Genomic DNA, 20,572 nt, shown 5'->3' on the forward strand with positions numbered 1-20,572 from the left:
TTGGATGAATGTCAGGTTGTAAAGGGCCAAAGGGTGGAACGTACAAGTCTGACACTCATGAGCAGGGCATTGAAGCGAAAGAGCTTAGACGGCGAAGATGAAACAGGTGATGCGGAGAATAACTTGCACACAAAGCGACGCAAGCAAGATTACTTTGGAGTGCAGTCTGAGAAAGCCAACTCGCTTGATGAGCTTGGTGAAAGCCTCGTGGGTGAGAGTCTTTACTGATGGTTTGTCACCAATGCGTTCGGCTATCTCTTTAGCATCAGTGATGCCTTGTCCAAGGCTAAGGCCACAAAATCCTAGGAAAGACCCTGAACCTTTATCACCAAAGCTATAGATAGCTGCTTCCCTATTTACAAGAATACATTTATGGGCATTTTGAGCTATAGGGGCTTCAGACAGGATGGCGCTTAGGGCTCTGCACCTCAAAAATTCAGCTTGCGCATCATTTGAAAAGTCGTTGTGAATTACGCGAAGCATCTCGGCATTGAAGCTCGGGATGTAGTGCCATAGCGCAGCATCTTTCCCCTCCACCTCCTTTCGTGCTCCACCCTTTCGGCTTGCGAACCAGTCCATTTCTCTTGCGGTCTACAAAGTAGATAGAAGAATGAGTTGACTTCAAAAAATTACAAATTAAGAAGGGAAGAAATTGGGTGTACTACCTCAGTGGCATCATCATGATCCGCAAGGTCTGCATCACTAATATTGATGCTCCCGAAACTGACGGAATCCGAAATGGCAAGCGGCTTGTGAGGGGCAAAGCTAGTTTCTGGCACACTCTCGTAGAAATCCTTGCACTGGGATATTTGTACAAGAGTCTCTGCCACAAGGGACTCTGTTGAGGCATGATTTTCCGGGAGCGCAAGCACCTTTGTGACATCTGCGGAACTGAAGTCAATGTGGATGTCATCATCTTTGGACGGCTGTTGTGTGTCTCGCATGCCCGCGTACATAGCAATGACTGAGAGAGTTTCATCCTGGTGCAGCCCAAGGACATGGGCGATGTCATCCAAAAATAAGAACTCTACACCTTCTACTATGATGGGGTGTAGAGTTCGCACTTCGAGCTCTGGAACTTCATCCATGACATCGTCCCCTTCGATGTCCCGTTTCACAGCCTCAGCTTGCGGCTCTTCCGCCAGAGTCACAAGTGCAAGAGATGCTTCTTGCACTGGGGTGACAATCTCCTCCTTTGGGTCAGCTTCCTTGATCAAGAGATAAGGTGTGGCTTTCTTTGGAGGAGTGGCCTTCCTCTTTCCCTTGCTTTTCTCTGTTCCCTCTAAGATCAGGAGGGCAAGAGTCATGTCCCACCTCAAAAAACTTGTGCCAATGTTGCCCATTCCAAGACCTACTAGGTTATCTTCTTCCTCCTCCCTTAGATATGCGCTACTAAGGCCTTTGAGGAATCTTGCAAGCCTGAACCTGAAATTTTTGTCCGCTTTGTAGGTATGCTTGATAAGATCCACAGGCACCCAAGTTCCCTCCTCGTCTTCAAAGTTGACACAATATTCAGCCATGTATGTGTCCATGTAGCTAGTGAACGCCCCAAACACGTCATTATGGAGTTCGGCGGTGCCTTCCATGTCAATAGATGTCTGAAAGATGGGTGCAAGCTTCTCGATCAAGTGACCGAGGTCAAGCTTGTGCAATTGAGATAGGAGAGCTTGGGCGGGGGTGGCCATGCTTGAGTAGCGAAGAAGGCGAGGGGACCGCAAAGATGCCGAGAGTGAGGAGATGAACTCAAAGTGGTCAAAAGTGACTTATAAAGAGGTCTTTAAAACTTTTTTTATGTTTAAAAACTCACTTAAAACCTCCAAAAAAATAAAAACACGCGACAAAACTTAAAAGGGCACAAAATTGAACGCAAATTGCGAGTAGCCAAAATTGTTTTGAATTAATCTCTCAAAATCTGTTACATAGCTTGCTTGATATGGATACATCTGGGGAAGGGAATGCTTTTACAAAAGTAAGATGCCTCTTTCCTCTTACGTAGAGGTGTGTTATCAATCACAAATGAAAAGTCACCTTTCAGTGCAAACCTAAGGCCTAAGTACTCCCTTAGGTTCGCCATATTCCAATCAGCATTTACTACGATATCCCACACATCAGCTTGCGTGCTAACATGTACATCAAGCTGTTCTGCATCGTTGATGTCCGAATCGAGTGCTTGCCATTCGCCTCCAGTCAGCTTCCAACGTCTGTAAGGAAAGATAATAGAGAGTTGTTGCTTTCCAAGCTGGTACCGAACGACCATCTTCTCCGACACCACCATGCACTTTATCTTGTCACCCTGATGTTGAATAACCTTCAAATCCCACGAAGGTGGCAAAAAGGCACTCATTACTGTGCCTCCCTTTGCAATCCACATTGTAGGAGTCCGGTGAACATCAGCCTCCTTGAACAAAAACACCAACAAATGTAAAGGCATGAAGAACGTGAGAGTCGCACGATGTGACCCATAGGTGCACTTCATTGCATTGCACACATCAATCTCAATCCGACGTCTGGTTAGTGCAACCAAAGTATTGTCGGGCTTTGGCCAATCATGGTCCGTGAGACTTGGTGTAGGGAGCCTCCGTAGAGTCCCAGAACCATCTCTTGACGTGGGTACAATATACTCTGCATGAAAGAAGAAAACTGAGCGCTCTAAAAGCTCTGATGTTGAACAACCAGTATATAGTAGCTTGCCGATTTCAAAGTGGTGCGCCTCAAAGGTTCCAGAAAGGGCCTCTAAAGGCTCCCATTCCACAAATGTCGACGGAAAGATGTCTGCACAGAACATTACAAGAACACACTTGAAAAAATCAAGCTTCCGTAACATGAAATGATATTAGCATGTCTCAGTGCAGCCCATAAAACAAGAAGCACAAATAAAACTTACAATTTGCAGGAAAGCGTTTGTGATTGGCATTGTCAACACGGAGTTGCGATGCCTTGTAGACGTGTTGGATCATCACCCGCTTGCTTCCGTCAGCCCCCTGCTTGAGATCCACTATGCGACCCTTCCAATGGTGTGACTTTAACCCTATGTATCTGCGAGAGACTTTGTGGGCTCCCCTTGTGCTTGGACGCATCGTCACCCACATTCCTTTTGCAAAGGTGCTTGTAACCCACAAGCCAGTGTCGTCTTGTTCGTTGCTGCTGCTAAAGGACTCCACCCTTGAACGAGGTCGGCGACTCATTGTGCTTGGCTAACCGACTAAGCTAAATGCTATGAAGTTGTAGGTGTGTGAGAAGATCTCTGCAACCTAATGCTAGCAGAGCATATAAGCTGGCAAGAGGAGTCAAGAATGTGTATAAGCTAGCAAGAGGAGAGTGAAGAATGTGTGCAAGCAAGAGAGGATGGACTTGATGGGGAAAAAAGGACTGTTTTCCAAGCTTTCCATAGCCAAGAAGATCTCTGCAACCTAATGCTAGCAGAGCATATAAGCTGGCAAGAGGAGTCAAGAATGTATATAAGCTAGCAAGAGGAGAGTGAAGAATGTGTGCAAGCAAGAGAGGATGGACTTGATGGGGAAAAAAGTGGACTGTTTTCCAAGCTTTCCATAGCCAAGAAGGCACAGAAAGATAGATCTAACTTTAGGAGGGAAGGGGAAGGCAGAATAGGAAGGGAGGAGGCCAAAAAAGATTCTTTTAGTTAGAGAGAGACTCAAAACCGAATTGCTAGTTTTAGAGAGAGGAAGAGGGAGTGGGGAGAGGAAAAAGTAGCTTTAAATGAGGGATAATGATGGGGGGGCGTTTCTGGCCCTAGCCCACTTTTTGAGGTGGGGTCATTTATGCCAGTTTGAGCTGTCTTTATTAAAAAAAGGTGGAAAATCTGATTTTATTGAAAGATTTTGCATTTTCAGCCCAATTTCTTTAAAAAAAAAACGTATGATTCAAGTTTGACCCCTACATATTAGGGGCAGGGAAACCCAACATTTTTCTCCACATGGCCTTCTCCCATTGCACCATTCCTTAATGACTGTCATTAGGCTTGGGGCAAATTAAAGGGCCCAAGAAGACCCCAAACAAGTCCTAATGTTTCTCCAAGCATTCTCCACTTATTGTTTTCACACTGTCACACAAGAAGGGAGTAGGGGGGCTGGGGGGGGGGAGGGGACAAGGACTCTGACAAAGGAGGTGGCATCGAGTCAAGAGGAGAGGTGGAGAACATGAAAGGGAGGGAGGGACTATTAATGCAAGGATGGTGAGGAAGAAGATCATTGTGCCTTCGTTGTTGCATCAGGCATGGGCATGTGCAATAGCATTACCTTTTCCTTCCCCTTTTGTGTGTTCTTTCACTTTATCTGTTTTCTCATTTTGCATCTCACTTGGACTTTTGTTCATTCCTCCTCTACCCCTATGTCTCACCTGCTCCTAGTGCCAAGGGTGGCAAACTCTGGTCACATGGTGAAGCTCTAGGAAGATCGATCATCCTTACCACTGGCATGGTCAAAATGTCCACCTATCACTCAATATGCCTGAAGTGAGGGCAATCATATATATATATACCTTCGTAAGACTAGAACATATCCAATTTTACACATTCACATTTATGATCCCAAGTCCAAAAATTAGTACAATGGAAAAAAAGTGAGTACAAGTACTCGTGAGCACTGCCATAGGTTCTGCCAAACACAGTATTGCCAAGATAAAAGGATGCTTACTTTGCAAGACCTATGATGAAAACCCATGAGTAGAACCAGTACTATAATGCAACCACTTGCAAATGCAAAGGAAGCTTGCAAACTCTAGGTGTGTATGCACATGCGCGTGTGCATGTGCATGTGCAAAAGAGAGAGAGATAGACACGCAGGCAAACAGACAGAGAGAATGAATTTGGTAGCCAATTTGGGGGGGGAGGGGGGGCAGCAAGGGGGACGTGGCGACAAAATGTGTGGGACACTTTTTTCCAAAATTGTTCATATAGCGTAGCCTAGGAGGCAGTGCTGAAAAAGGGAAGACAAATGTAGCAAGCAAAGCAAAGCTTATGTCATCATCAGTAAAGACCCGTGGACAAATTTGTGTCACCACAAACATTTGGCACACTAGTCAATAACAATTACTTTGCTATCTATGCTCATCTCGATCAGCAAAATCTTGGCAAGCTTGGGGAGATCCTCCATAACAACGCACAAATTTGTGTCACCACAAACATTTGTCGCACTAGTCAATAACAATTACTTTGCTGGGATACTGCATCTATGCTCATCTCGACCAGCAAGATCTTGGCAAGCTTGGAGAGATCCTCCATGACACACACCTGAGAAACACTTTGCGCTAACCATTGCATCTATGAGTGAATCCGAGAGTGGAGTACCAAAGAGAGTGCCAAACCTGCTACCAATAGCCTAAGCTCCATTACCAATCCCAGAAACAATATCGTGAAAGGTAGGCAAGGAACCCTATGTTGACTCTCGAAGGCCTCTACAACAAACCTCTCAGTACCATGGGACAAGTGCAATGAGCACATCGTCACATTGGGTGGGTACAATTGGTAACTACTGCTTCCTTCGACGAAAGATTAAGCATAAAATGTTAGAATATATGATGTAGGAGTGTCAGGTAATGGGCTAGAAGTAGGATCACGGCACCTTCTACTCCAATTAGCAGAGGTTCTCCCTCCCAAGTGGTTTTTAGTAGACACGCTTGCAAGTGACTTGTGGGGTGTGCTTAGTAGCACAACATGATCCTTTGTATTGTCTGTGATGCGACTTATATGTCACTTCTCATTCTGCTTTTCATCGTATGTACTGCTCTTTGCATTATGTGTCATGTCTTATGTCTTCCCTGTCTACTACCAACAAGTAGTATCAAAGCTCGGTTCTTCATCTATGCTCTTGCACTTGTTAGCTCTAGTTACTCTCAACTCATCCAAGTCACTACACAAGAGAACTCGATGAACTTCAATCTACCGCTTCTAGCACTGCCTACAACCCTTGACGTCCTTTCATCAAAGGGAGGAAACTGTAAGCTCGAGATTGTTCATTGCCCCCTTGTTAAGCCCAAGGCAATTTCGCCCACATACATGCAACATGTATGTATGTATGTATGTATGCATGCATGCATGCATGCATTGCATATACACATATGTATGTAGGTATGTCTACACGTGTGTGTGTGTGTGCAATTCATTTTAGCCAATTGCAAGAGGGCATCCATCCTTTCTAGAATTTCGTGCTTGCTGACTTTTACAACCATGTTTGCAATTGAAGAGGGCATTCCGATCTTGCATCCATACATTGCCTCAAATGGGCTCATGCCAATAGAGAGATGCTTGGTACTATTATAGCACAATTGAGCTAGTGCCAACCACTTATCCCAAGACTTCTGAGTATCATGACAAAAGTGCTTCAAGTATTCCTCCACCTATTTGTTCACCCTTTTGGATTGTCCATCAATCTCAAGATGGTGTGCAATGCTCGGTGTGAGCAAAGTACCCATTGCTGCAAATAAGTCCTGCCAAAAGTGATGCATGAAATTTTGCATCTCTATCACTGACAATTTCTTGAGGAAAGCTGCTTAAAGACATGCTCATTGAATTGCCGAGCAACTTGTGATGTTGAATAACAAGTCTTCCTGGGTATGAAGTGGCATGTTTTGTCATTCTATCCACCACAACGTAGATGCTGTCCCGTCCCCTCTCTGTAGAAGGCAATTTTGTGATGAAATCCATTGCTATGTGAGTCTATTTGCCCTTTGGAATGGGTAATGGCTGCAAGAGACCCCCCGGTAATTTGCTATCGACTTTATTATGTTGGGAAGGCAAGCATTATGCCACATACTTAACCACATCCCGCTACATGGCTTCCCAAATAAATCTTTGTTTGATGTTCTCACGTCTTGGAGACACCCACATGTCCAACCATGGGAGACAAGTGCATTTCTTGCAAAACCTGCAGCTCTATTGTGAGTTTGGCACTAAATAAATTATGTCCTTGCACCAAAACAGCGCACTACGCAACTTAGATTCAAGATAACCTTGGCTTGAAGGCTTCTACAAATCTAAACATATGGGAGATGCCTTAGAATAATGCATGTACTCTTCCTGAATGCCATGAATCCAATCTCGATACAAGGTAGAGACACGAAACAAATTGCAAGCCCACATCCAAGACAAGGCATCTGCAACAACATTTTCCTTCCCTTTTCTATACTCCACGTCAAAATAATAGGATTGAACTGCAGCCAACCACCTCTTCTGCTCAACTGACAAACTGGGCTGCGTGAGAAGTATTTGAGTGTCCTATGATCTGTCTTGATGTTAATCTTGCTCCGATACAGAGAATGGTGCCATTTATTGAAAGCATGCAAGATGGGCAACATCTCATGATCATAAACATGATAATTCAGTTCCTTGGCATCAAACTTCTTGCTTTCAAAAGCTATAAGCCCATGCTCTTGTCACAAAATGGCTTCCAAGCCTTTGCCACTCGCATCTACCTCCACAATGGAAGGGCGTGAGAAATTGAGGCAGACCAACATAGGTGCAGGAGTCTCTTTCAGGTCCTAAAAACTGATTTGTACTTCTCTGACCACATGTAGACATCCCTCGTCAGTGAAAGGGTCTGCCCTCTTGGCAAATTTTTGAATGAACCGCTTGTAGAAAGAAGCAAGACCAAAAAATGCCAATCCCTAATGCAATTGACTTTGATAGGGTCCACTCTAATGCCACGTCTACTCATGATATGCCTGATGTACTCAACCTCCTCAGCCACAAAAGTGTATTTGCTGGAATGCTGATGCATCCTCAAACTTTCCAACACATGCTTCACGTGCTTAATGTGCTCTTGCCTATCCTTGCTGTAAATGAGGATATCACCAAAGAAAACCAGCACGCCTGCAAAGAGAAGCGGCTGCCCATCAGTGCATGGAAGGTGGACGGTGCATACAAGCACCAAGGCCATCTTGTGCTCATCTCCTTCTTTTACCCTTATTTGATAGTAGCCAGTTCTCAAATCTATCTTTGTGAAAAACTGAGCACCCTTGAGTTCATCCAACATGTCGTCAATCCTAGGGATTGGCAACGTGTTCTTGCTAGAGGCCTTGTTTAGGTCCTTGTAATCAATGCACCTACGGTACAATCCATCTCTTCTTTACCAAAAGCACTGGGGAGGCAATGAGTGGCGAAGTTCGTCTCAAGCAACTCCCACACCTGCATTGCCACTTCCTCAAGTTCCACTTTGGAAAGACGGTATGGGGCTTTATTTATGGGCATACTACCAGCCTTGGTACAATAGCACAATCCACATTCCTCTTGGGAGGTAAGAGGGAAGGCATATCAACAAATACATCAGCAAATTCAAAGAGCAATTGCTGCATATCCGAGTCTCCACATGGGGAATGCTACCCTTCTGAGCTACATACACATTCAATGCATAGATGGCATTCTCCTTCTGCAGCTCTGTAGGTAATTGTCTTGCTGAAATGACCAGCATTTTCAGGGCTATTATACCATGCAATACTATTGGCTTACCCCAGTATGCAAAGCAAAGTGTTAAGGCATTCAAGACCATGCTGAATTCTCCCAGAGATTGAATCCACTTGTAGCCCATGACAACATCAATCGACCCCATGTCCAGTGCAAAGAGATCACCTGCAAATTTGTCATCCTCAAAGAGTCGGATCCTTGCATCCTGGCAACACAGTTTGCTGATCATATGCTGCTGTCCATTGGCCACCTCTACTCTCTCAACCCGAGGTCTATCTCTGTAGCAATCAGTCCCACCTTATGTAAGGCTCTGGTGTCGATAAAACTATGAGTGTTGCCGCTATCCACAAGCATGTGAACAATCCTATGCTTGACCTCACCCTTTAACACTAGTCTTGTAATGGAGCCACAAAAGTGGCTAAAACAAAATCAACAAATTTTGCTTATTTTGGATATGACTTTTACATGCGACATGAGAAACTTACAAAATCAATCAATTTGTTCCGGTATGTGATAATGCATAAAACTCAACTGAGTAATGCTCTAATTTCAACGAGGATACAAAAGGTTGTGACCATTAGTTCTTTCAATACCTTCCATGTGGTTGGAATTTGAGGTGACTCTCTCATGTACCGCCACCACGTGTGAGCATAATCTTGCATATGCATGCCGTCAAAAATGATACGATCCTCATCTGATTTGGGGTAGAAGTGGAGGCAGTCTTCCAGCTTCATGTGCCACTCCTCAAGCTCATTTAGGCGTACGGGTATCCCCCTTGCTGAAAACATATACAGAGAGGAAGCATACATATATGAGCATCAGAAAAAAGACAGAGATGCACAAGAGAGGCCTAAAACACTGCTGTATATCAGCCCCAAACAGGGCAGCGAACTGAGATACAATATCAGGGGCTGAACAAGGGACTGATCTCGAGCAGATGGAGGAGGCCGGGGCTGCAACCAAGGGCAGCAATGGAAGCCAAACAAGAGGCTGAGGATGTGCGAACCTAGGCACAAATTTGGGGGCTGGAACAAGAGCAAATGGGGCGGCGACCGTACGAACAGGGCAACCACCAGGAGAGATAGATCTGGGCAATAGAGCTCAGAGGCAAAGAAGCAAGATCCACGGCTGGAGGAGCTGATTTGCAAAGCACATAGGCAAAGGAGCAGATCCAAGGCTGCAAGATACAAGGGCAGAGGAGGCCTGGAGACTAATCTCGAGCAGGAGCCAAGGAGCAGCAATAGATCCAAAAAGGGGAAGGACCTATATATAGCCCCGGGTGGGGGGGGGGGGGCGTCGCTATATCACACGGTGCTTTTAATAAGCGCCTCAGGTGGGATCGATGGCTGAGACGAGCGCGCGGTTCTCGGCCATCCGATCCCATGCGATCTTAAAGTAAACTAGGACGCGCAATCGACGGCTGCCACGATCGCGCGGTTCCTGGCCGTCGATCCAAATTTTTTGAAAACTAAACTAGGATCATCGCAGCGCGAACTGGGAAGATAATTTCGGCCGTCGGATCAAGCGAAACTGGCAGCGCCATCGTGGCCGTCGGTTGAACACCTGTAAAACCTAGCTGGTGAGGGAGACAGAAGCTTTCGAGACGGAGGAGTCTAATTGACAATGCACTCGGCCGTAGTAGAGGTATGTGAAAAAACATACGTTTTGTTCGTCGATGGTCATTAGAGACAATGCTATGCAAACGGTGATGATTTCAAAGATTTCAAAGATTTCAAAGGCATATGCAAACGGTGATGATCCTAGTTTAGTTTAGTTTGATTTATGAGACTAATGCATAAACGTTGAGTTTATTGACAATGCAACAACTCCTCCAAACGCATATGCCAAGTTGCCAACAATGATGATTTTATGGATTGACTTTCAATAGTGTGTCCTTTGTATAGCATGATATATGGCATTTTTTGTATTGCATTTTTTTGGGAATATAAATCATTTCTCAAGATTTTCTTCTTAGGAAATCTATTGGTTGCCTGTAGCGTTCAATTAATCAGGTTTGAGCGCCTTTCATTGTCATTCAAAGAATGCCCGCTTCCACCTTGTCATATGTTCCTTACACCACCCCTTTTGATCCCTTTCACTCAAAGAAGCTTGCTTAACATTCAAGGTAATTTGCTCTCTCTCTATCTCTCTCTCTCCCTTCTCTCTAAATCACTCAGTCTATTTGATATGTGGTAGGAAAATCAAAAAACAAGGTCTACGCAGTAAAATAAGAAAAGTAAGGAAAGTAGGACTGTGTAGTAAACTAGGACTGTGAGCAAACTACGACAGTCTAAGGGATAGATGAATAGCATTGTATTAAGAAAATTTTTTCGCGTTTTCAAACATGATAACTTTCTAAATATGTCCATGCGTGTGAAGGATGAGCTTGTGGATTGAAGATCGTGGGATTGAAGATGGCCCAAGTGAGCAAACTACGATCGAAGAATACTTGGTGCCTGATACAAGTAGCCAAGAATCTAGTTGGAGTCAAGAAGAGGATGGTTTCTTTGCACAAAGGGTTGAAAGCAAAGAAATTGAAGAAAGTGCCAAGGAGTCACTTAATCCACTGCTTTATCTATCGCCTATATATTTCTCCTTTGATAGGAGAAGTTATGATGTGATGGTCATGGTTATTCAAGGGAATTTGTCGATGACCATTGAGAGACTTAAGACTTTCGATTCTAGAGGAATCCTTGATCTGAAGAAATGGAGGCGAATGAAGGAAAATCTTTGCTTGGATCAGAATCAAGATGGCTCCCTTGTGCTTCGCTTAAAGTCATTTCCAAATTTAAGGATATCATGCATAGAGGAATGGGAGAATATTGTCATGACATGTCATAATATATTGGAGTGTGGAGATCATAGAGGGATAAAGGAAACCCTTGAAACCATTAAAGAAACATGGTGTGTTGACATTCGTCAACATGGAATCCCTATTTCTTATGTAAAGGACTTCATTAATTCTTGTGCTTGCAGAAACATGGTAAAAGGACCGGATGGAGATTCTATTCCACGTTGGCTTCAAAAGAACCCAAAAAGAGAACCCACTACCATTTTGAATATTGATAGCTCTAATGTGGAGAGGCATTTGATAGAGATAATGATAGAGCACAAAGTAAGGCTTGTGAAAGTTCGCTCAACAAAAAACCAAGGGCCATCAAAGAGGGTTGTTGATTACTTGTGCCATAGAGGTGGAGAACCTACTCAAAAGGGGACACTAAGGAGATTGAGGACCTCAAAGAAGTGTCACTGTCCGTTTAAGGTACAAGTGGAGTATTTGAATACAAAAGACATAAGGAGCCATGGTATGTGAAATAAATCCTACTCTTAAATTGTGTACGAAGAGACATCTTCCACCCCTTACCTTCTTCCGTTTCTTACTTTTTTTAGAGAGTCCTACATGAGCCTCCTTGTTGACAATTTTCTCCTAAAGTGAGGAAACAAGAAATAAAGCATATTTATGTATTTTAGGGTAAGGAAAACAACCTCAAAGTAGTACAAAGGTTGAAGAGATGTATTTTCATACCGTTGTAAGGGAGGCTTTTCCCTCGAATTCCACATTTCTCATCGACACTTCGTCATCGATTATTTTGTTGCCATGTGAGGAGCCTTCACTATCATGGATTTGAACATTTTTCTTTGATCGAGTCTTATGAATTGGAAGATTACAAAGTTTCATGGTCCACGCAATTTAAGGTTAGTACCATGTTTTTAAAGAAGCCCTCTACTTAACTAGCACATCAGAAGCCCTCAGACCAACTAGTACATCCATCTCTTACCTTCAAAGGAGAAAAAACAACACACTTTTGTCTCTTCTTCACTTGAGATGGAGCCACATGCTCATGGTTCGCCTCATCAAGAGAGCCCTTCAAGAGAGTGGCATGTTATGAGAGTAAAGATAACAAACAATGAACAAGTTAAAAAAAATCAAAAAATCATATCTTGCATACCAAAGGAGGAGACTCTTTCTGATTTTCATCCTTGCCGCTTGTCAATATGTCCTCATCGAGGTTTTCCATCCGTTGAGAACCCACTTCACCATCGTCATTGTCAGAATCATCACTTTCTTTTTGGCGTCGCTACAAGATGCAAAATGAGAGCTTAATAATATTCATGGTATAAATATATTTCACAATTAAGGTTAATAGGACAAGAGAAAATCTCACATGTCTGGAATATCCCTCTTTAATGCGCCGTTCAATCCCTTGCATGCGTTTCTCCTTGTTCTCCATGTATTGTTCCATGCCCTTGGCAACAAATCCCTCGATGAATGCTTCCTTTCGCATGTTGTAGGCTCTCTTAGACAAGTTGGTAGGAGCTTTCTTTTCCCAAGCATCTTCAGCCAAAAGTCTTTGTTTCTTTTCATTGTTTTTCATGTTGATTTCAAATTTACGTTTTGCATCTAGAAACCTTGTCTGTGCTTGCTTTGCAGCACTCTTTGAAGCTCCTTGCATTCCACCACCCAAGGGGCGTCCTGTCTTTTGAAGTGGGATATCCACCTCTAAGCCATGGTCGACTTTCAAGTGGCGAATCATATGAATTCTCTTGATATAGTTCGTGTTCCATCTAGGACACGTATCTGAGACTCGACATTGCCGAGCAAGTTTCCCAGAAGGAAGAATTATCTCCTCATAAAGAGGGTTTGCAAGTGGCATCTAATAGGAATGAGTACCGAACTCACCATCAATATAAAGAGGTGACATACACAAATTGGAACCACATACTTTTAGCAAAAAGAAAGACTACAAGAATATGTGCACAAGGGTTAAACTAGGTTGAAGCTTTAAGTGTGTCATGTATGCATGGTTGCATATTACTAAACACATGCATGACAAGAAGACATTAATCATGGCAATAAGTGAACCCAAGCATGGCTATAAGCATGCATGCAATAAGCACCAACGTTAAAATAAGGCTGATTTTCAAACTATAAGCATGCATGCAATAAGCACCATCGTTAAAAGAAGGCTGGTTCTCAAACTGGGTCTGTTTGTATAGTAAACCAGGGATAAATAAGCACCATCGTTAAAATACGGCTGATTTTCAAACTATAAGCATGCATGCAATAAGCACCATCATTAAAAGAAGGCTGGTTCTCAAACTGGGTCTGTTTGTATAGTAAACCAGGGATAAATAAGCACCATCGTTAAAATACGGCTGATTTTCAAACTATAAGCATGCATGCAATAAGCACCATCATTAAAAGAAGGCTGGTTCTCAAACTGGGTCTGTTTGTATAGTAAACCAGGGATAAAGTACGACTGTGTACTAAACTAGTGTGTAATCTATTTTGAAAAAAAACGTCAAGCTACTTGAACGTTTCAAAGAAATTAAAAAAACACGTCAAGGAGGAATGCAAGAAGAAGGCACCGTGTGGTATAGTCTGATTGACGGCTGAGGGAGGGAGGACGTGCCTCGTCGCTCGATGTATCACCGCCAATACTTGGACTTATGCCTTGGCGGACGCTACAGCCTCTTCTGCAGGTACGGCGAACGCTACAGCTTCCTGGCAGGTACGGCGGCAGGTACGGCGAACGCCACAGCTTCCTGGCAGGTACGGCGGACGAGCGCGCAGTTCCTTGCAGAACTAAACTAGGACGAGCGCGCAATTCCTTGTGAACTGGGGCGGCTGCAGGATAGCGACAGGTCCCTAGGTATTGGCGGTGTCATCCGACGGCCAGGAATCGCGGGATCATCTCAGACGCACGATCCATGCTTCTCCCAGTTCGCACGGCGCTCGTCCTAGTTTAGTTCTTGCATGCAAGTGATCGACGGCCAGGAACCGCGCGATCGTGGCAGCCGTCGATTGCGCGTCCTAGTTTACTTTAAGATCGCATGGGATCGGATGGCCGAGAACCGCGCGCTCGTCTCAGCCATCGATCCCACCTGAGGCGCTTATTAAAAGCACCGTGTGATATAGCGACGAGGGGGCGGGGTCACTTAGGGAGGGTCGGCCATAATTGGGCCAACCTGGTCAGCTAGTTTGGCTGACAGAATGTCGACCAAGGATGGCCAACATGGGGCTAAGAGGCCAAGCAGGGCCGATAGAGGGCCCTTGGGTTCCCCTGTGGAGTGGCACTCGGTGCCCCCTCTGGGTCCGATGCCAAGATCTGGAGCAAATGCCGAAGTCGGAGCCAAGGTCTGGTATCTCCCAAACTGGTGCAGATTGTCCTATCTATTCACTGGGTGGGCACACCCACAACAGAGGCCCTCAACTCAGTACACAGTGCACATTGGTATACTGTAGATAGGAGATGCACATAATGCTAACAACTTATGCACTTGTGAGCTTGTCCTTTGCATTTTGGCTGTATAGTTCTTATGCATGTAACCACCAGATGACAAGGCATCATCACGCTTGAGATTCGCATACTTGTGGAAGCGCATCTCATCACGAATATCCTTGAGCAAGGCCCGCTATGATCGTAAGGTATCTAAAATCATATCATCAACGAAAACCTGCTGCCCATTAACGACATTCTACTGCAAGGTAGCACCACTCGTCTGATGCCCAGGCTGTGTGTGGTTGCATGTGCTCACTAGTGGAGCAAAAGGAGCATGCACCCCTAGCTATGTCTGTCTACCAACAACATCTCTCTGAAAAGATGGCTTACCAAAAGGCCAAGAAGAGGATTGACCTCTCTCCCAAGGGAGTGGGCTGCCATGTAAGCCAAATCTAGCTCTAGGAGTACTCATCAAAGCATTAAAAGGAGCACTAAATGGATGCATACCCATAGGTCTGCCCAAAATAGATAGCTCAACTTGCATAGATGCAAAGAACTGCGAGCCAAAGATAGCCTGACATCCTGCAAGAAGGTGCTCTACGGCACAGAGAAGGCATCAACCAAATTTATGATGGGGTACATGCAAAGGTTTGGGAGACTCATAGAAATATTGCAAGGGGTGCCAGAGTTTGGGGCCATTCGGTGTTATTGCCTTTGGAAAGGGGCATTCTAGCTCTTTTGTGATTTCTTTTCTTTTCAGAAGGGGTGATCTTATAGGCTCATGGGTGGGGGAAAACCCTTTTAAAACCATAACACCCTTGTGTGGCCCAAAAAACACATCCTGATTGTTCGTTGATTCCTGTTGGCTGGTTGCCCTTATCCTGCATAGCAATGGTGGTGGTACTTTGTTGACTAAGCCGATGTCCCATCTAAATGAAAGCATTGTCATGCATAGCCATGGCGGTGGTAAGCGATTAACCAAGCTATTGTCCCATCTAGCGGAAAGCACTCTAAAGCATGGAAGAGAGCGCATCCAAGAATTGTGACTACTCCACGGATGTTGGGGATGCAAGGCGAGTGGCCATTGTGCTACTAAGAGGAGCATCCTCAAGGGCTAGCAAGTGTCTCCTGCTAAGCTCCCTCGCACCCGCCGGCCTACGCTGATTTGAAAATGTGAGGTAGACGCTTAGGTGCCATCCCACTAAAGGTGGAGGTCTACAGGAAAGCTCCCACAACTGTGCAAACGCAAAGCAAGAAGAGGATACGTGAGCACACTAGAGATGTCTCTTGAGCCACGTGAGACGCATAATAAAAAGTGATGTGAAGAGGCGCAAAAAAGGGCTGGAAATTACACCTAGTGAAGCGAAATTGTGGTTGAAAAGGAGGCTGGAATTATTTGGGGGGAAGGGGTGGGTGTGTGGACACCTATAACCGCTAGGACTTGTCCTAGGACCCATAGGACAGGTAGACAATTAAGACACCCCTAGTTTTGTCTAGCCTAATCGGGCTAAGGTTTTAACCCTGGTTACACAAGTAACCCCACCAACTAAGCCCGGTAAGACTCAACTCACAATTAGCTAACATGAGAGTTAATTAAGATTAAACCTAAACCTTAGAAAGGATGGTAAACTGGAAACAAAGTGGGTGGTGGAATCGTGAAGGCAGAAATCACAAGACCGGCAGCAGAAGAGCTACGGCATTGCGCAATGATGTCATCTACACCAGCTGTGACAAAGCAGGCAGTGGAAACCGAACAGAAACTGATTGCAAGACAGAGAGAAAGAAGAGACAAAGAACACTGTTGTATGCCTGAAATAAACTGCTGTATATCAGCCCCAAACAAGAGGCAAAAGAACTGAATAAAACCACCCAAAGAAGGGGAAAACAATGGTTGTATCAAGGCTGCAAGAGGGAAGCAAATCTGAAAGGCAAAGGTACTGCAATCAAGAGTTAATCAAGGCAGCAAGGAGCCTGAAAAGGATCGACCTGAGTGGGGCTGAATCTGGAGAATCGTGAGGCTGGAAACAGGAGCACACAGGGCTGAAAGCTAGGAGGCTGGACAGCAGGAGCACGGGGCTGGAAACAGGGAGCATCCGGGACTGGAGACTTGTTGCCTAGGCAGCAGGAGAAGGAGCATTTAGATAGGAGCATTTAGATAGGGAGTAGGAGAGGTGAGAAGTGGGAAGGAGGGTTGCCCTCAGGCTTTAAATTTGGCACCCATACTGGAGCCTTTCACAATTTCAAGTGCCAAATGGCACCTCCATTTTCTGGTTAAAGTGCCAACGTGACACTTTGAAAAAACAAGGGAAGTGCCCAATGGCACCTAACCTTAGGGGTCTAAGTGACCAGGGGTATATATCCTATATAATATATATAATATAGTACACAATACATAATAAATATGGAAAGGCCAAAAATTATACACAAGTTGGAGCAGGACTAATATGAAAAGGCCAACATAATATGCATAGGGCAAAAAGAATTAAGCTACGCAAAGTTTAAACAGGCAAAGAGCACGCGCGGCTGCTTGTATCTCTGTGCGTGACAAGAAGCGAGGCTCGAGAGCAGCTTCCAGCAGCTATGGACGATTGCGAGCAGCAGCTATGTTTGTTATTAAAAGGGGCACTCAAAATTTTAGCCAAAGGTGACATTTTGACACCCATGGTTGATGGCAAAAGTGCCACTAGATTTTCTATGGCACCTAGACTTAGGTGCCAAATTTAAAGCTTGGAACTTGCCCTATATATAAGACCAACGGGCACCCTAGAAAGGGGGTCAGCCCCCTGCTAGTTGACCCCCAAACTGGAACGACCAGGTCAGTGGTCGACAGGGGCAAAAGGCCCACTCTTGAACCCCCCTTCTAGGCCTCCTGACTAGTGACTAATCCTCACCTTGGGAGGACACACCCACAATAGAGGCCCTCACTTAGTACGATGGTGCACACCGGTATGTTATAGACATGAGATGCTCATAATACTTACATCCCCTCTCAATTCCTGGACGCGGGAGGAGGATCAGAGAGCTAGTTGTGTCAGGGGAACCTTTGAGAAGGCATCGCACAGACCGCATTCGATGAAGATGCTTGCCCTCTTGAGAGGAAAGAAACCCCTCCAGGCATGCACCATCAGAACAAGGCCGGAATTGAAAGAAGCATATTGCACATGAGCGAGGAGTTGTAGAGCTGAACTGCAACATAGTGGACCTCCAAGGAGCAGAAGAAGAACTGCGAGCATCGGAAGGAGAATAGGGGAGACCAATACAATGGGGTTGCTAAAGCAATGAGCCACCATCTGCTCGCAAGGATCGAGAGAAGCACAACTACTCACTCTGAATTTGCTAATGAGGTCGTATCGGGGAGCCCAACACTTTGGTTTTTTTTTTTTTTTTTAAGGGCAGCCGAGCAAAAAAGAAGTCATGGGATTCGGGCCTTTTGAGGCAAAAGGAACCCATCTGGATTCTCTGGCAGTGCAAGAACCGAGCATGGTAACCAACAAAAGTAAATCCTCTTTGGGTTTGCCCGCACTATACGTCTGAATAAAACACAAAACGGCACAGGGCCAAATGAGTTGGTAGAAAATATTATTGTTGTCAAACCTATGCCGCTAAAAAAATGAAGGTACAACTACCACACAAGCAAGCAAACCTCAAAAGTGCTTGTCGGTACCGTCACCAGACCTGAGCCACATGAAGGGCTGAACCTCTGTGAGGGCAAGTAGGGCAAGTGCTGCAGAATCATCCTCAATCTCCTCTAGTAGCAAACTAGAGAACATTGTCACCGAAATTGACCCCTTCTTGCCACCACAAATGATTACAGGTCTTGTCGATGGAGGGCTTTGGTTGGGATGTGGAGCCGCTGCTCTTTGACAGACCACCGCCTCTCTTCACATAGACGACCTCGGCCCCACCTACATGTTTGAGAAGACGTCCTTCTTGGTCAAGTGCTAGATGGACCAGCTCCTCCCAAGTGATGTTATCCATACGACCACTTGTCAAAAGAGAGAAATAGAAAGCCGCATAATCACTGAGCTTACCAAGCTTTATAAACAATGTAATAGCCATATCTCAAAGTTAACATCCTTACCAGCTTACATGATGTCTTGCTAAAATACATGCATCTTATATTGAACGAGGATCAGGGTTGAGAGTGCATAATTGAATCTCAAGGGTAATCCTTTTCATTGGAGTGACCCGGTTATACATCATATGAAGTAGTCCCAAGTATCTATGGCCACGTCATACGCTTAATCAGTTAGAGACGTGGGATCGGCAGTTGAGAACAATGAAGCACCGTACCCCGTGCATTACGCTTCTTCCATATCTTGAATTCCCACTCAAGACTCAAGAGTTGGCTACTGGATCACGGTGGCACTAGGATTGGTACGGTGAGCCCCACCCAGAACAAATCTCTTCACATCATAGGTTTCAAGGACTGCTTACATAGCAACCTTCCACAAGGCACAATTGCATAGCTGGCATTTTGGAGCCCGGGAATGCAAAACGGCAAAACGAAAATGGCCCTCGAGAACCTGCAAGCAGCAAAAAATGTTTTGGGTTTGCAAAGAGTTAAAACGCAGATCTTTTTGCTATTTTTTTTGTGCGCCTTTGTGTCGTTTTCGTGCGCCAGTGTGCCCGCCTGCAATCAACTACTTCTCCTCATCTCCAGCCTCCTTTCCCTCACCTTTCCCTCCTCCTTTTCAGCCATCCTCCTCCCCCTGTCCCTCCTTCTCCCTCCTCCTCCTCCTCGTTTTCCTCCACCTGTGCTTTCCTCCTCCTTTCCGCCTCCCTTCTCACTTGAGTCCTCCAGGCTCCTCCTCCAGGACCTTCACCTCCACACAATACCAAAATGCAATCCAACTCACTGACTGAATTGGCACTCTGCTGGCCCTCGTTCTGAGGATTTTGCTGTCAACCATTGAGTGAATAGTTCTGTGTTTATGCAGCGAATATGACTGCATAAATTACCTGATTTGAGCTCAAGATGAGGGCTGGTTGTTGCTGTATTAACAAGCACGGCTGCTGCTCCAGATCTGATGAGTAGATAGCGGTGTATGCTCAGATTTGATGCATGATTGATGGCTGCAGGTAGGTCACAGGTGACCTCTGAAGGAAAGAGAAGCTGAGCTGCTGCAGCTGATATGAGGAGCAGTGGAGGCAGACAAGGTAGACTTCCGACTGCTGTAGCAGCTGCTGGAGGTGTGAAGAATGAGGAATGAGACAGTCAGGTACCTGAAACAGGACAGGATCTGATCCAAAAATACATCAATGTTTCACACTAAATTTAAGTAAGAGGAAGGGAATGTAAATTTAAGTCAGGTACCTGAAACAGGACAGGATCTCATTTGAACACTCTGTCAGAATGCGACCTGCGTTAGCCGGAGGCATTCTAATGCAGTCGCATTCTGGCCGACGTCTAGCCCTCCATGCTCGTAGGAGCAAACAAGAAATTAGCAGGTGATGGAGCTTTTCTTCTGGGACTGGTGCACAGATTCAAACAACGAAAGCGACATGAGCAACAAATTCTCCCTGTAGACAACCCAGGATTGTAGGTTCAGCCGGTGTTTTCATCGAGGCCAAAGCTTTACGAATAGTTAAACCTTTTTCTTTTCCAAGCCCAATCATTGAATCAGCGTACAATAGCTTTACAGAGTATGACTTGAACGTAAACACTCAAGGGCAATGTCGTTTTAGGAGAATGACTCCCTCCTTAATTGTAATGCGTCATCGATGCCGTTGCTGAGAATTTAGCCAGCAAGATTCTGAACGAGTTTGTGTACACCCAAATGTGCTATGGACATGGGACAGATTTTCTAACTGCACAAGTGTAACCCACTCCTTCACTTGCCTCACAATCCTGGCAACTAGGACCTTTACATGCATTTCGATCTCATCGACTCAAACTTCAAACCGGCTAGTTTTCCTTCCTTATGGGCAT

At 45.0% G+C, this 20,572-nt stretch overlaps 1 protein-coding gene and 2 long non-coding RNA genes across 3 annotated transcripts; all 3 read right to left on the minus strand.

The window, feature by feature from the left end:
- Positions 1–6,149: 6,149 nt before the first annotated feature.
- Positions 6,150–9,711, minus strand: LOC147612621 (uncharacterized). The gene is made up of 2 exons (XR_015263477.1): positions 9,010–9,711; positions 6,150–8,694 (listed from the first exon to the last, which is right to left on the minus strand). It is a non-coding gene; the product is annotated as an uncharacterized LOC147612621 (long non-coding RNA).
- A 1,940-nt stretch (positions 9,712–11,651) lies between these two features.
- Positions 11,652–13,932, minus strand: LOC147612622 (uncharacterized). The gene is made up of 6 exons (XM_086783550.1): positions 13,787–13,932; positions 12,583–13,071; positions 12,367–12,495; positions 12,196–12,282; positions 11,943–12,065; positions 11,652–11,843 (listed from the first exon to the last, which is right to left on the minus strand). Exons 2-6 carry the CDS (start codon positions 13,069–13,071, stop codon positions 11,652–11,654), a joined length of 1,020 nt encoding a protein of 339 aa, XP_086639676.1. The 5' UTR covers positions 13,787–13,932.
- A 4,608-nt stretch (positions 13,933–18,540) lies between these two features.
- LOC147612623 (uncharacterized) lies at positions 18,541–20,071 on the minus strand. Its single transcript, XR_015263439.1, has 3 exons — positions 19,958–20,071; positions 19,603–19,883; positions 18,541–19,166 (listed from the first exon to the last, which is right to left on the minus strand). It is a non-coding gene; the product is annotated as an uncharacterized LOC147612623 (long non-coding RNA).
- Positions 20,072–20,572: the final 501 nt, after the last annotated feature.

This window comes from Cibotium barometz, chromosome 45, assembly GCF_041138505.1.
Source record: "Cibotium barometz isolate CiBa-2024 chromosome 45, ASM4113850v1, whole genome shotgun sequence".
Classification (NCBI taxonomy): domain Eukaryota; kingdom Viridiplantae; phylum Streptophyta; class Polypodiopsida; order Cyatheales; family Cibotiaceae; genus Cibotium; species Cibotium barometz.